The sequence below is a fragment of the Littorina saxatilis genome, linkage group LG4, assembly GCF_037325665.1.
Source record: "Littorina saxatilis isolate snail1 linkage group LG4, US_GU_Lsax_2.0, whole genome shotgun sequence".
Classification (NCBI taxonomy): domain Eukaryota; kingdom Metazoa; phylum Mollusca; class Gastropoda; order Littorinimorpha; family Littorinidae; genus Littorina; species Littorina saxatilis.
The window spans coordinates 61,231,936-61,247,724 of NC_090248.1; the positions used below are offsets into that span (position 1 = coordinate 61,231,936).

The 15,789-nt window shown below is 43.2% G+C and overlaps 2 protein-coding genes across 2 annotated transcripts in view; one reads left to right on the forward strand and one right to left on the reverse strand.

The window, feature by feature from the left end:
- Nucleotides 1-4,011, forward strand: part of LOC138965273 (peroxisomal acyl-coenzyme A oxidase 1-like) — a 30,082-nt gene extending 26,071 nt beyond the window's left edge. The window contains exon 15 of the mRNA XM_070337393.1: nucleotides 762-4,011. Coding sequence (XP_070193494.1) covers nucleotides 762-839 — 78 coding nt within the window. The 3' untranslated portion in view covers nucleotides 840-4,011. The remainder of the gene's footprint in view (nucleotides 1-761) is intronic.
- Nucleotides 4,012-5,669: 1,658 nt separating this feature from the next.
- LOC138965275 (regulator of nonsense transcripts 2-like) overlaps nucleotides 5,670-15,789 on the reverse strand; it is a 45,660-nt gene continuing 35,540 nt past the window's right edge. Inside the window, exons 29-41 of the mRNA XM_070337394.1 lie at nucleotides 15,441-15,579; nucleotides 14,616-14,755; nucleotides 14,022-14,205; nucleotides 13,683-13,766; nucleotides 13,174-13,295; nucleotides 11,988-12,086; nucleotides 11,743-11,835; nucleotides 11,274-11,355; nucleotides 10,608-10,714; nucleotides 10,274-10,336; nucleotides 8,427-8,505; nucleotides 7,611-7,765; nucleotides 5,670-7,220 (exon numbers count right to left, since the gene is read on the reverse strand). Coding sequence (XP_070193495.1) covers nucleotides 7,644-7,765; nucleotides 8,427-8,505; nucleotides 10,274-10,336; nucleotides 10,608-10,714; nucleotides 11,274-11,355; nucleotides 11,743-11,835; nucleotides 11,988-12,086; nucleotides 13,174-13,295; nucleotides 13,683-13,766; nucleotides 14,022-14,205; nucleotides 14,616-14,755; nucleotides 15,441-15,579 — 1,314 coding nt within the window. The 3' untranslated portion in view covers nucleotides 5,670-7,220; nucleotides 7,611-7,643. The remainder of the gene's footprint in view (nucleotides 7,221-7,610; nucleotides 7,766-8,426; nucleotides 8,506-10,273; nucleotides 10,337-10,607; nucleotides 10,715-11,273; nucleotides 11,356-11,742; nucleotides 11,836-11,987; nucleotides 12,087-13,173; nucleotides 13,296-13,682; nucleotides 13,767-14,021; nucleotides 14,206-14,615; nucleotides 14,756-15,440; nucleotides 15,580-15,789) is intronic.

Here is a 15,789-nt window from a genome sequence, read left to right on the forward strand (position 1 = left end):
AGAAAGCTCTTCATTTGTTTACAAGGTAGATAACTCTCAAAAAGACAAATACATGTACATGTGAATGATGCAGGGTTGTAATTTTTGTTATGTTTGACTCTGAGATTCACTTTTTATCTTCTGTCATATGCATCTAATATGCACTTATCAGCTGCCTAATATATCAATCAATGAATCAATATGAGGCTTATATCGCGCGTATTCCGTGGGTACAGTTCTAAGCGCAGGGATTTTTTTTATTTTAATTTTTATGCAATTTATATCGCGCACATATTCAAGGCGCAGGGATTTATTTATGCCGTGTGAGATGGAATTGTTTTACACAATACATCACGCATTCACATCGGCCAGCAGATCGCAGCCATTTCGGCGCATATCTTACTTTTCACGGCCTATTATTCCAAGTCACACGGGTATTTTGGTGGACTTTTTTTTATCTATGCCTGTACAATTTTGCCAGGAAAGACCCTTTTGTCAATCGTGGGATCTTTAACGTGCACACCCCAATGTAGTGTACACGAAGGGACCTCGGTTTTTCATCTCATCCGAAAGACTAGCACTTGAACCCACCACCTAGGTTAGGAAAGGGGGGAGAAAATTGCTAACGCCCTGACCCAGGGTCGAACTCGCAACCTCTCGCTTCCGAGCGCAAGTGCGTTACCACTCGGCCACCCAGTCCCGGTATACTTACTTACTGAATGTAGCATGAGCTTTTTGGCTTTGAAATAACGTTTCTCCGGTGTACTTGTGTGTACTTGCAGGTTCATCCGGCTTACTACAAACACCTGAGGGGACTGATCAAAGAGGGGCAGAACCAAGGCAGACAATCCAAGCTCTGATGACACACAGAGAGAGAGAAATCCTCAATCTCTCACCTTTCCATCAAGACAGATGCCGCAGAGATACTCAGCCCTAGTATAGACATGAAAGCCACAAGCACCGTCATCACAGTGAAAAGATGAACACTTTACACAAGCAAAGTCCTGCATTGCAAAGCTTAATTATGTCCAGTTTATACCACCTTCAATTTATCACCCAAAACCAGGCCTGGACCTACAGTGCTAGTCTTGGTGATTAATAGAGAGTATCTTCTTCTTCGTACGACGGTTATGTCAGGCTCGGAATCCGGAGGATGCCACGAACATGGACGTTCTTTCCAGGTCCTCCAGAGAGTATCAACCCTGGCTCACCTCCCCCCCCTCCTCATCATAGATATCACCAGTGTTTTCTTGAGTCTTGATTGTCCGATCCTCTCTGCCAGAAAGCCTATTGTGCACTAGATCTTTTCACTTTTCATTTTTGATTAAGTCATTGTTGGGGCCGGGGTTCATTAATGATCACATCATAGTCAAGTGTCATTGTTGGGGCCGGGGTTCATTAATGATCACATCATAGTCAAGTGTTATTGTTGGGGCCGGGGTTCATTAATGATCACATCATAGTCAAGTGTCATTGTTGGGGCCGGGGTTCATTAATGATCACATCATAGTCAAGTGTCATTGTTGGGGCCGGGGTTCATTAATGATCACATCATAGTCAAGTGTCATTGTTGGGGCCGGGGTTCATTAATGATGACATCATAGTCAAGTGTCATTGTTGGGGCCGGGGTTCATTAATGATCACATCATAGTCAAGTGTCATTGTTGTTTTCTTCTTCTTCTTATCGATCACTCAGATGGAAACGCCGGTTCTCCGCGCAAATGTTGCCGTGCGCTGTAGGTCGTCCAGACTGCCATAGAGCTTCCCTTGCACCGTAGTCGCCTCCGCCCAGATCTGGCTCCTGAGGCCATCGTGTAGTGGGCAAGTCTGCAGCAGGTGTTCCGTTGTCATGCTGCCTGTTTGACAAGGGCACTGGTCTGACTGGCCAATTCTGAACTTGGTGAAAAGGTGGTGGTTCATTCAATTGTTGTTTTGAAAACTTCAGAGCTTCACAATGAGACTCATGGCAAAACGAAACTACAGTGTTTGTGCTGCCTTAAATTCAAAGACGAGAAGTTAAGTCTTGAACCAGAAATGTAATGTCGATGTCACTTCATTTTTTATTTTTAACGTACAGTATATCAACGGTTCTGCAAAGTGTTGCAGCTGATTACTTTTTTGCATGCATGTGATTTGTTTAGCGTTTAACTTTTTAAACTTGACATGTACTTTTTATGTGTTCACAGGTATCTGTTTTATATGACCTTGCATTTTAGCTCTTAATGACTGTTCTCGGGGACATAATGATGTGCTATAAATAGGTCGTAACTTACAGCATCAACTCTTCATTCTTTTTACTGTCATTTTCATGGATTTTAACATTAATATTTGCTTTAAGACTTCTGGACTCATGACACAAAATCTTCAAAAAATGAGGAAATATTTCATTATTCATGAACTGGGTTCCAGTAGGAACCTCTTCTTCTTCTTCTTCTGCGTTCGTGGGCTGAAACTCCCACGTACACTCATGTTTTTTGCACGAGTGGAATTTTACGTGTATGACCGTTTTTTACCCCGCCATTTAGGCAGCCATACGCCGTTTTCGGAGGAAGCATGCTGGGTATTTTCGTGTTTCTATAACCCACCGAACTCTGACATGGATTACAGGATCTTTTTCGTGCGCACTTGGTCTTGTGCTTGCGTGTACACACAGGGGTGTTCGGACACCGAGGAGAGTCTGCACACAAAGTTGACTCTGAGAAATAAATCTCTCGCCGAACGTGGGGACGAACTCACGCTGACAGCGGCCAACTGGATACACATCCAGCGCGCTACCGACTGAACTACATCCCCGCCCGTAGGAACCTCTAAAAGTTATTCTGACTAAAGAACAGTGCCGTCATTGAAACTGTTGTTTCTGTTGCTTCAGCCCAAAGGTTGTGACATTTGTTACGGGTAAGTCTCAACAAGAAAATGAAACAAGAAGAGCAAACGCTCGATCGAGTCACTTTCGCAGTTCTGAATATTATATGAGGCATCAGATGGACAGGAAGAAATTGCTATTCACAACACAATACAGATGTAAATAATTTGATGTAAAGAATAATCCTATAAAGTTTGAATCAAATCCGATGAATAGTTTCAGAGATATGATATTTCAATTTTTTTCCTTCAAGACATACCTGTGACCTTGAAAAAGGTCAAAGGTCACCAAAGCAGACGTCAAAGTGTAGAGGTCACTGGGAGTCACGTTCACATAAAATTTGAGCCCGGTCACTTTTATAGTTTCCGAGAAAAGCCCAACGTTAAGTTGTGTGTTGCCGAACAGAAAAGGCTAGTTATCTCCCTTGTTTTTCTGATAACGTTCGTAAAAGGCTACAGATGTAAATACTTTGATGTAAAGAATAATCCTACAAAGTTTCAATCACATCCGATGAACTTTGTCAAAGATATAAAATGTCTAATTTTTCCTTTGACGCTGACCTGTGACCTTGAAAAAGGTCAAAGGTCAACGAAACCATCGTTAAAGTGTAGAGGTCATTGGAGGTCACGACTAAACAAAATATGAGCCGGATCGCTTTGATAGTTTCCGAGAAAAGTCCAACGTTAAGGTGGTGTCTACGGACGGCCGGCCGGACGGACGGCCGGCCGGCCGTCCGGACAGACTAACACTGACCGATTACATAGAGTCACTTTTTCTCAAGTGACTCAAATAGTGTCTGCAGTGTTCTTGCCAAACTTATCCCTGTAGGTGTATGTACTCGGGTGCATTTGTTTTGTGTTGTTACATTTATACCTTTTTTTGTTGTCTGGATTTGTCTTCTTTTTTTTTAAAGGAGGTATCTGTTCAGAAATTATGTTTAGCTCGACTACCATAATTCAGCTTTCATAACATTTTCGTTTCTAATGAGTAATATGGTGTTTATTCTGAGCACTGTTCATTTTCTCAGGGCATCTCCACTGTCATCATTTGATTTTTACACCAGATGTTTTTGTGGTTTTATTTTTAAGTTTCTGTGATACTGCATGACTTGGTTCACTTTGATCTTTGTAAGGACATTTTCTTATTTGTAGAATGAAAGACAAAGAGCTTGTTGTGTGTCAAGGTTTTCAGAGACTGAAAGCGAGAGCTTGTGTGTGAGTTTTGTATGCATGCTTTGTGTGTGAGTTTTGTATGCATGCTTTGTGTGTGAGTTTTGTATGCATGCTTTGTGTGTGAGTTTTGTATGCATGCTTTGTGTTGTGTTTTGTATGCATGCTTTGTGTTGTGTATGCATGCTTTGTGAGTTTTGTATGCATGCTTTGTGTGTGTTTTGTATGCATGCTTTGTGTTGTGTTTTGTATGCATGCTTTGTGTTGTTTTGTATGCATGCTTTGTGTGTGTTTTGTATGCATGCTTTGTGTTGTTTTGTATGCATGCTTTGTGTTTTGTATGCATGCTTTGTGTTGTGTTTTGTATGCATGCTTTGTGTTGTGTTTTGTATGTATGCTTTGTGTGTGAGTTTTGTATGCATGTTTTGTGTGAGTTTTGTATGCATGCTTTGTGTTGTGTTTTGTAAGCATGCTTTGTGTTGTTTTGTATGCATGCTTTGTGTGTGAGTTTTGTATGCATGCTTTGTGTGTGAGTTGTATGCATGCTTTGTGTGTGAGTTTTGTATGCATGCTTTGTGTGTGAGTTGTATGCATGCTTTGTGTGTGAGTTGTATGCATGCTTTGTGTGTGAGTTTTGTATGCATGCTTTGTGTGTGAGTTTTGTATGCATGCTTTGTGTGTGAGTTTTGTATGCATGCTTTGTGTGTGAGTTTTGTATGCATGCTTTGTGTGTGAGTTTTGTATGCATGCTTTGTGTGTGAGTTTTGTATGCATGCTTTGTGTGGGTGTTCTAGGGGCCAGGTAGCTCAGTTGATAGAGCACCAGACTAGCCATTCTAGAGTCACGTGTTCGAATCCAGGCCGGGATAGACACGGTCCACTGTATGTGCAGACTTGGAGACGGTATCCATGTCCCACCCCCGTGTTACCACAGTGGCACATAAAAGACCTTGGCCATTCTGCCTTAAGTGGAGGTGGCTGATTGCACCTGAACAAGCACACACCTGGGTAGCGCGACTCTTGCTGCTGCTAGCTTTCCACTGGGAGGAAGCAACCTGAATTGCCAAGCAGCGGGATGATACAGAAAATGAAATGATGCTGGTATAACTGGCATTCTGACGTCATTCAGGACCCTGGTAGGGTTTTCAAATATATTGCTTTCTGTGATGATGTACATCCTCTTAAATCTGCACAGAATGTTGCATGGAATAATGGATGGCATGTACCCACTTAGACACATACCAACAATCAACATTGTTCAGTTAGAATTTTTTTCTTTTTCTGATTTAAATTCACAGGTTGACACAGCTGCAACCAAAGTTCGGAAATAACTGTATAGGTTGTGAAAAAGCAAATACTCTTACTTTTGTTGAGGCAGTCTTCCCCACGTGACCTTATAGACCAGTCACAAATCAGGGATGTTATCTAAATCTTGGGCAAGGAGCACGTTGGAAAGTTTGCCTCAATAAAAGCAAGAATATTTACACTTTCACAACCCAGAAAAACGCGACAGTTATTTCCAGAATTTGTCTATTCAGCAAAAATGTGCCACTCTCCACAGAAAAGTCAGATTGTTGATTGTTTCTGCGTGTCCAAGTTGACATGTCATCATCTGAGGGAAGGTACATTTAGACAGACAGGAACACATAACAAATCAGGTTTTGTCTTCATTGGTTTATTCCTGTAGCTGTGAATAGGCCTCAGATTGAGCCACATTATGACCCGACATACACATCACCCTGTCGCCACACCGGGCTTCATTACCACCACACAATCTTCCGTTCATGACATTCAGAGACTTTCTTTCTTTATTTGGTGTTTAACGTCGTTTTCAACCGTTCAAGGTTATATCGCGACGGGGAAAGGGGGGGGGGGGGGGAGGGGATAGAGCCACTTGTCAATTGTTTCTTGTTCACAAAAGCACTAATCAAAAATTTGCTCCAGGGGCTTGCAACGTAGTACAATATATGACCTTACTGGGAGAATGCAAGTTTCCAGTACAAAGGACTTAACATTTCTTACATACTGCTTGACTAAAATCTTTACAAAAATGGACTATATTCTATACAAGAAACACTTAACAAGGGTAAAAAGAGAAACAGAATCCGTTAGTCGCCTCTTACGACATGCTGGGGAGCATCGGGTAAATTCTTCCCCCTAACCCGCGGGGGGTGCATTCAGAGACACACTTATCACAAGCTTGGGCATCCATCTCCAGATCACTTGGATAACTTCACACAGTGCTCTGTTCCAAGTGTTAGTTTTCAGCCATTCCATAAGGTTATTCTTAATCAGAATCAAAACCTTTGACAGTCCAAACTGCAGTGGAACCCCCAATATAAGATGCCCTGTGTTCAGACTTTGTCCCTTTTAGAACCATAAATTTCTTGGATTTTTTTGTTTTTAAAAAAAAAAAAAAATTATTTTATGCAATTTATATCGCGCACATATCTCAACCACGGATTCAAGGCGCAGGGATTTATTTTTTGTTGAGATCTGTAAATTTACCTCGATTTTTAGACCTTTCCTTTGAGACTTCATTTTTACAGATTTTGGAAGGTCTCAAAAGGGAGGTTCCACTGTAAAACTAAGTTCCAAGTACTGGAGTGATTAACTCATATGCAACACACCATAACTTGCCACCATAACTATTTATCTTCACACCACAAAATGTGAATGTTTGCCATTTCACCCTATAACTGCTGCTGGGAGGCAAGATACTGCTCGCATCTTTGTCAAACAAGAAATTAAAAGCACACATAAAAATAATTCAGAACTGATCAGAAGACATGCATGGTATCTATCACAACCTTTTTTCAACTGCCATGGAAACCACACCTGCATACCCACAGGCACAGGTTAACTATGACTTGCTGATTAATCAGGTGAGTCAAAAATTGGCATCAGCACATGTATTTCACCTTACATTATTGAATTTGCGGAATAAAGTCAATCTGCTTTTGTGGACTTTCATCGGGAGAGATTTCAATCCCTGTCCTGTCAGCAGCCGTGCAAAGGCTTGTGGCTTCGTCCCTATGTCAGCGTGGAGGCAGAATCTGGTGACCACAAACTTGCTGGTCATCTGTCAGGCTGTTCCAGTTTCAGTCCAAACCCATTCCTGTTCCGGGAAGCGAGGCAAGGAGGAGGCAGTACCGGCATGTCTCTGCAACTATCATCACTGTCTGCCACGGCAGGCAACGTCGTTGGTTCCTGCACATACACAGGGGACTGAGTTATGCAGATCAGGAGAGAATGCTGAACAGCAGAGTTTAGCAAAACAACATTGAAATATCTGCTGGTTCACACTTTCACCTTCATCAGTAAGCAGCGCTCTTGTTTCAATCAGTTTGACTGATTGTGTCCATTTGCGCTCAATGGCTTTTGATGACTCTTTGTCTGTTCAGCTTTCCTTCCACTCCTTCAAACATCACTCCCACCCCCAAACACACACACACTCACACCAACACACACACACATAATGTACACACAATACAAACACACAATGCACACACACTCATACCAACACACACACACAATGTACACACAATACAAACACACACAATACACACACAAACACATGCAGTCCAATGCCAGTGGTACCTGAACACTCCCAAGGAGTGCCTGGAGGTGGTGTTATTTGGGACCCGAGCCAAAGATGAGGTCAGCATCGGGCGCTCCCTTGGGGTGATTGTAGCGCACTCGACGCTCCCTGTTCACGTTGGTGGGTGGGGAACGGCTGAGGGAGGCCAGCATTTCTGAAAGCAGCAAGGAGAAGCACTTGCATACCAGTACAATAAAAGCACACTAGCTTTGCCAGTGCACATCACTTTAAAAGATCCAAGAAATGTCTTCACTAATAGTAGCTGCTTCACAGAATCCCTGAAGCAAAATACACTGTAAACACAAGGAATGGCGCTGAGCTGCAAGGAATCGGCTGATACTTTCTCTCCCTTACAGCATCTAAGCGGCTTTTGTGTACTTTATACTGGAGTTCGGATCCCCTATGTTATATAGTGTATGTCACGATACTAAAACTGAATCAAGTTTTGTTTAAACCAGCACCCCTCTTCAATTCGACAAAACATAAAATGAAATGCATACCACAAGCTGCAGAAAAATATGATAATAATTTGCGGCCTAAGTTTCTGTCAACACCTGTTATTTCCCCTTGCTACTGACATCTTTTGCATACAGTTTAACCATGTGAAACCTCGTTAACACAGTACAGCTGCCTTCATGGCAAGTTGATGCTACCCTACATGCCAACCGGCATAACAGGGAGTAAGTAAGTAAGTAAGTAAGTAAGTAAGTAATGGCAACAGTAATACATGTAAAAGTCGACTTGAATAAATTCAAGTGCATGTGGCAGTTAGCAGCCCACCAAGGCAGAAGAGGAAGAAATGGTTGACGTCCTACCCTGATAGTCTTCCTCCTCCTGACGTTCATGGATGTTGAGCACCATCTGTTTCATCCGCTCCTTCTCCATCCGCTCTGCCTGCAACGCAGCACATTAAGGTGAAGGTTGTCAACTAATACGTACGAAATTCACACTTTTCAATTGCATCGTGCGTCTTCGTTTCTTGACCAGTACTCTTGATTTGGGTATCGTTTGTTCCTAAGACTCTGCACTTTCTTTTGATATGAGGCTCACTGTGTAGAACTGGATACAACACGTGATAACCGCTAATGAATGAAGTCATTAGTTTTTTCCAATTTAGGTACATACTGTGACAAATTGGAACCTGGCAGTGAGGAGGATATCACCGCAACATTTGGTCTACATCCTTATGTACCTGGTCTACATCCTTATGTACCTGGTCTACATCCTTATGTACCTGGTCTACATCCTTATGTACCTGGTCTACATCCTTATGTACCTGGTCTACATCCTTATGTACCTGGTCTACATCCTTATGTACCTGGTCTACATCCTTATGTACCTGTGTGCGCATGTTTGGTTTTGATAATCTGCTTGAGGAAATAGATATGGGCAAAATACTAATTATGCCCACCATTTGCATTACATATTTTCCAAAATATCTACTTTCTCTAGCAGATAATCAAAACCAAATAAAGTTGAGTTAACCTCCACCTTAACCTTCACCGAGCTTCTTGGGCCGTAGACCCACAGCCTCACAAAAGTGGCTGTATCTCTCAAACTATTGAGTTTTTGATTGAAACTTCATATAATCCTCAAACACCAAAAGAAGCTCCAATCAACCACTTTCTAAAGGATTATCTTTGTTAACAAACAAATAAACAGTGACGTAATTTGAACTACACAATCCAGAAGTTGTGGGTCCTGGACGATCAATATGGAATTAAAGAAAGACTTTCCAATGTTTATTCCTATGCGGATGGCATGGGTCGTGTATGACCCATATTCTGCAAGTAGGCGGTAAAAAGTTTATCCCTATTCGGATGGCGTGGGTCGTGTACGATCCATATTTTTTACATGGAATCCTTCTTCTAACGTATGGATTGTACATGACCCACATCATCCAGTCTGTGTAGTACAAAGCGTGATCTGGTGAAGGTTAAACACACACTCGTACTGTTTTGCTCCTTCTGAAAATTGATTGATACTAAAATCTATTATATATTAAATTATTATGCACTGTTTCTTTTGCAAACAGGCAGGTTGCTTTTCATAAACAAGAAGCAGACGGGTTAAGTGGCGCAGTGATAAGACGTCGGCGTCCTAATCGGGAAGTCGTGAGTTCGAATCCCGGTCGCTGCTGCCTGGTGGGTTAAGAGTGGAGATTTTTCCGATCTCCCAGGTCAACTTATGTGCAGACCTGCTAGTGACTTAACCCCCTTCGTGTGTACACGCAAGCACAAGACCAAGTGCGCACGGAAAAGATCCTGTAATCCATGTCGAGTTCGGTGGGTTATAGAAACACGAAAATACCCAGCATGCCTCCCCCGAAATCGGCGTATGCTGCCTGAATGGCGAGGTAAAAACGGTCATACACGTACAAATCCACTTGTGCTAAAACCATGAGTGAACATGGGAGTCTAAGCCCATGAACGACGTAGAAGAAGAAGATAAACAAGAAGCACAAAAGTAAAACTTCTATCGCAAAGTCATTTGTTTATAATGTCTACAGTATGTCTTAGCAAACGAGAGACAGAGCTTTTATAATGTTCCGATAGCTGAACAACTGAATTGCAAGCAAATTCTAGAAAAACAAATGTGCAAATGTATCTCTTTGTGAGTGCATAGCGTTTTTATATTCTTTCTGGTTGTGGTAAGATCTCACCTCCTCTCTTTCCCTGAACTTGGTGGCAAAGCACGCTGAGATGGGCACATCTAGGTTGGTCAGCTGAAACACAACACACAGAATTGAACCTCCACACCAGGAGCATGAGTACATGTCACAGCTACTTCTCTGCAATCTTGCACAGAATAGGACAGAACAAAAGCTGTTCTTCTCTCTCCTACCTGTTCATCTGTCTGTCTCTCAGAGAAAGGAAACAAAATTGAATTCGTCCAGCATGACCAAACAGGTTGAAGGGACACTACAAACAGCCAACAAAATCTCTTTCTCTCTCACGCACGAGCGCACATATCGATATACAAAAAGTCCACCAGACCTGTTGCTTGTTGCCTCTCTTGGTCATGAGCACGAAGCTGACAGTGTTTTCCTCCTTCACTGGGCTGGGGGGTTGGACAGGGCCTCCCAGTGACGTGGGGCACGCTACTGTAAGTCAAGGAACAAGTATGACTCTGTTAATCATTCACAGTCCTGCACAGCTTCAAGCCTATTGTTCCTAACAAATCTGGCGGTAACATCTACAACCCCATGAAGTAACACACTTCTCAACACGACAACTCATCCCGTGACTTTTAGCTTGCGCTTTGAACACTCACAGTGGTGACATACATTCCCCCTTTCTCTTGAATTTTGCACCCCAAAAAATCTTTATTCTAGCATATCAAGAGCAGAATTAACTTTCTCACGACTTGACAAACTGAGTATAATACATTTCCAAATTCTGAATCATTTGCCCACAATTTGCAGGTCACAACTTTCAGGTCACAATTTTCAGGTCACAATTTTCAGGTCACAATTTTCAGGTCACAACTTTCAGGTCACAATTTTCAGGTCACAATTTTCAGGTCACAATTTTCAGGTCACAATTTTCAGGTCACATATTTCCCAGTGACTTCAGGCTAAGGTTCAGGAAAGCCTTCATAGTCTCAATACTGACATAACCCAACAAAAGCCGTGTCAGCTATCGGAGCATTCTGTATCTTACCTGATTTCTTGTTCTTGCCGCGGAGATGCATGGGCACAGCGATATCCAGTTGGGGCACCTTCAGGGACTCCTGGGTTCGATTCTGCACACACCCCTCCACCATCAACACCATGATGCTCTCCGCACAATTTCACTAGTTGTATGCTGCCCTAATTCTTTTTTACAAAAGTGTATCTCTCACCATATTTTCTACGTCTCTGACAAGTTGTGGAGAAATGGATAAATGGCAAGAAATGGGCCGGGCATACACATCACAGTCATTCAAAAGCATTAAACATCTCTCCTGCATTCTGAACCACTCTTAAAACAACTTTCCTTGTCAGTCACCATCGCCCCACAGGAAAGACTTTAAACATCAGCGATCATCTTGTGATACCTGAATGTTTTCAGCCATCATGGTGTGTTACCTGTATGTTTTCAGCCATCATCTTGTGTTACCTGAATGTTTTCAGCCATCATGGTGTATTACCTGAATGTTTTCAGCCATCATCTTGTCGAAGGCCGTCATGAAGTCGTTGTCCTCAGTCGTGGGATCGGCCTTGGGTTTGGACAGCACCCTCACCTGCACAACACGGCATTACAGCAGTTCTAGTGGATTTCTCAAGCACTGATCTCATCTTAGTGTTCATTCTCCACACACACGCACGCTCGCACACTCCCACGCATGCACAAACACACACACTGAGAAACACACTAAAGGCAGTGCAGACAGACCTGATCTTCATGTTCATCCTCCCCGGCAGAGTCGAGCACGTCGTTGTCATCATCGTAACCGTCGTCCTCAGACTCCCCCTCCTCCTCCTCCTCCCCCACCTGCAAGGGAAGGGAAATCCTGTTTTCAGTAACTGCTTTCAATACCTGAAGAAGACCCCAGGGTTGAAACGTCGCTCGTATTTGTTCCGTATTCTTCGTTCTCATGTGAGGTCAGTCTTTTTTGGTCTGTTTATTTGAGGGAATCCTTCATCAAGCTTCACTAGATCATGCTTTGGGCTACACAGTCTGGGTGATGTCGGTTGTGTAAGACTCGTATTTTGTAAAGAAGGATTCAACTATAAAAGCATGGGTCATATACAAATCATGCCATCTGAATAGGTATAAACATTTTACTGCCTTTTTGCAGAGCATACCACCCATGCCATCTGATTAGGGATGAACTAAAAAGTTCCTTCTTTTCCATACTGGTCAAGGACGACCAACATCATCTGGACTGTGTCATTCCAATTGTTTTTTTGTTTTTTTATTTTGTTTTGCTTAGAAACATAACCCTTTAAAACATAGTTTGTTTGTTTGTTTGTTTGTTTGCTTAACGCCCAGCCGACCACGAAGGGCCATATTTGGGCGGTGCTGCTTTGACATATAACGTGCGCCACACACAAGACAGAAGTCGCAGCACAGGCTTCATGTCTCACCCAGTCACATTATTCTGACACCGGACCAACCAGTCCTAGCACTAACCCCATAATGCCAGACGCCAGGCGGAGCAGCCACTAGATTGCCAATTTCTTTCAAACATAGTCAGTAGGAGGGTCTTGTGGTGAATCACATGAAATCTCCAGCAAATAGTTTCAGAGATACAGACACTTTAGTCAGGTCTGGGTTGAAAACAAAATGAAAATGTCTGTGTTCATGATTAGGTTTGGTTTTTGGGTTTTAATGTCCCTTCAGCAGATGCTAGTTGCTATTGGAGACCGGTGTTCATGATTAGAAAAGGAACAAGTGACCTAATACGTGATGAAAAAATACTAATTGCACGCGTCTTGAAGACCTTTTCAGGTCCAAGTACAAATGTAGCATTTGGATGTTGTTTTTGTGTTATTCCTTCTAACACTGCAAACAAAATGATGTTACAATGAGATGGAGTCATAGAAAGAAAGGGCAGTAAGACTGCAGTGATGCTTACCTCCCCTGAGTGGCTGTTGGTAGGGAGACTGGGGCGGGAGTCTTCCTCCTGACTGGGGTCGCTGTCCTGCGTGCCCGAGCCATCCGTCAGCCGCACCTGGGACAGGCCCTGAGACAGCTCATCTGCACAGCGTAATGTAACATTCATCATCTGGTCATGTGCAAATACAAACACAAACTTCCCATGCATAATGGATCAAGTCTACTTGAGTTTCAGAACTAATTCAAAGCGCTAACTTCTTGGTGATGTACCTTCTAAAATCTACTTGAGTTTTACTTCTGAACAATATAATGAACTGATTGCTTACCCTCTAAACCTCTACCCAACACTATTACCATGCTTAGAAGAAGAAAACGAACTGATAAAAATGGTTTACGATACAAATAAAACCTTGATTTCAAGGTACAGATCTTACACTTGTCACACACTTTAAAAATTACACAAGGTGAGGGAAGTGAAGAGGTGATAATGTGTGAACCAGACTGCCTATACTCACAGCCTACACTTACCTTCATCTTCATTCTCCACAATGGTGGACAGTCCTTCCTCCTCTGCGTCTGTCTCCTCTTCCTCTGTCAGGGGCAGGAGACCGGCTGCAACACAACACACACACATCACTGTCACGCTATCCCCATGCTTTTAACTCATTTAACGTTCCTATTAAACATATCTTGCTTGTTTTTTTAATTTCTATTTTGAATAAGACCTTCACAAGGACTTCGTAGCTTGTTACCAACTTCTTCTTCAAATTTCCCTCCCACAAAAACTAGGAAATAGCAACCAGCACCCATCCTTACACAATCTTGTCCAAAGACACACGCATTAAGTTTTCTTTGAGCACCACTCACAAATCTTGGCCTTGTACTCGTCTTCGAGTGCTTGCACGGCGGTCGCTGCCTCCTCCATGGCGACGGCCATGCGCATCTTGGGTCGAATAGCGTCCATGGTGTCCTGCATCATGTTCATGATGTCGATGGGGAACGGCCGCTCCTCCGGCCAGATGGGCAATGACCGCTTGAACCAGTAGTACCGCTGAAAACACAAGTCTCAGTGTATGCATGCTGTCTGTCTCTGTTGCAGATCTAATTTGCAGCTTCTCTAATCAGTATGTGTAACTTTGTCAATGTCTATTCACCATACCTATACATGTGTGTGCGCGATGCACGTGCCCACGCACACACTCACTCGCACACACACACACACACACACACACACATACATCCATACAAACACACACACACACACACACACACACACACACACACACACACACACACACACACACACACAATGCATGCACACATACACACACATGCATGCACACATAATCACTGACACACACACACACACACACACACACACACACACACACACACACACCAGGACTATCCTAACCTCCCTCATTCACTATGTATTGCTATACTGCCTACTTGATGTAGTACCTGAAAGTATGTGAGGAAGCAGTCCAGCTTCTTCTTGCTGGATCCCTTGTCAAAGTACTGACCACAGGTGTCTAGCAGCACACACACCAGTCTCAGACGCAGCAGGTGCTCCGGGGGGTCCAGGTGGTGTGGGGTGGCCTCTGAAAAATACATAGAATTCTCTGCATCTCTGAAATACACACATACATCTTGTCCAGGTGGTGCGGGGTGGCCTCTGAAAAATACATGTTATTCTCTGCATCTCTGAAATACAATCATACATACATCTTTTCAAGGGGGTGGGGGCTGGCCTCTGAAAAATACATGTCATTCTCTGCATCTCTAAAATATACACATATAATTATCTCTGCAATGTACACATAATTCTTGTACAGCAAACCAGTTGCTGCAAAACTCAGTGCATTCAATCTATGTGTGTCACAGTTACAATAGAGCTAATCACTCCAGGGAACATTGTCTGCTGATTAAAACAACTAGACAACTTTCCATTTCCACTACTGCCAAAAGTTGGCCTGCTTGCTTCACAGAACTGCTGCAGTCATAAACCCTGCAGGTAATCAGCTTACGACTGGGATTACCTCTGCAAGTAACTGGTCCTCTCCCGCAGTTACGTTACCACTGGAGAGAACGTAAAACACATACAGTGGAACCCCCCTTTTAAGACCCCCCCCAATTTAAGACTTCCTCTCTATGAAGACCCTGCTTTTTCACATGTTCTCTTCATAGTCTCTGTAAATTTATCTTCATTTTAAGACTCTCTCCTTTTAAAGACCCAATTTCACACGGTAACAGAACCAGCGAAAGTAAGGAGGTGAGAAGTCGTACCATCGAAGGAGACGCCGAAGGTGATGAGCGAGTAGAGGACGCGGAAGATGACGGCCGACTCCACCATGCGGTAATTGTACAGCTCCCCCAGGTACTTGATGCAGCTCACACGCCGCTGGTTGTACCGTGGGTGGTTCATCTGCACACACACTCACACTTGTAGCTATGGCAACATGGACTTCCCCCCATATCCCTCCCCCACCCCCTACCCTGCCCCATCTGTCACCAATTTCTCACCACCCCCTACCCTGCCCCATCTGTCACCAATTTCTCACCACCCCCTACCCTGCCCCATCTGTCACCAATTTCTCACCACCCCCTACCCTGCCCCATCTGTCACCAATTTCTC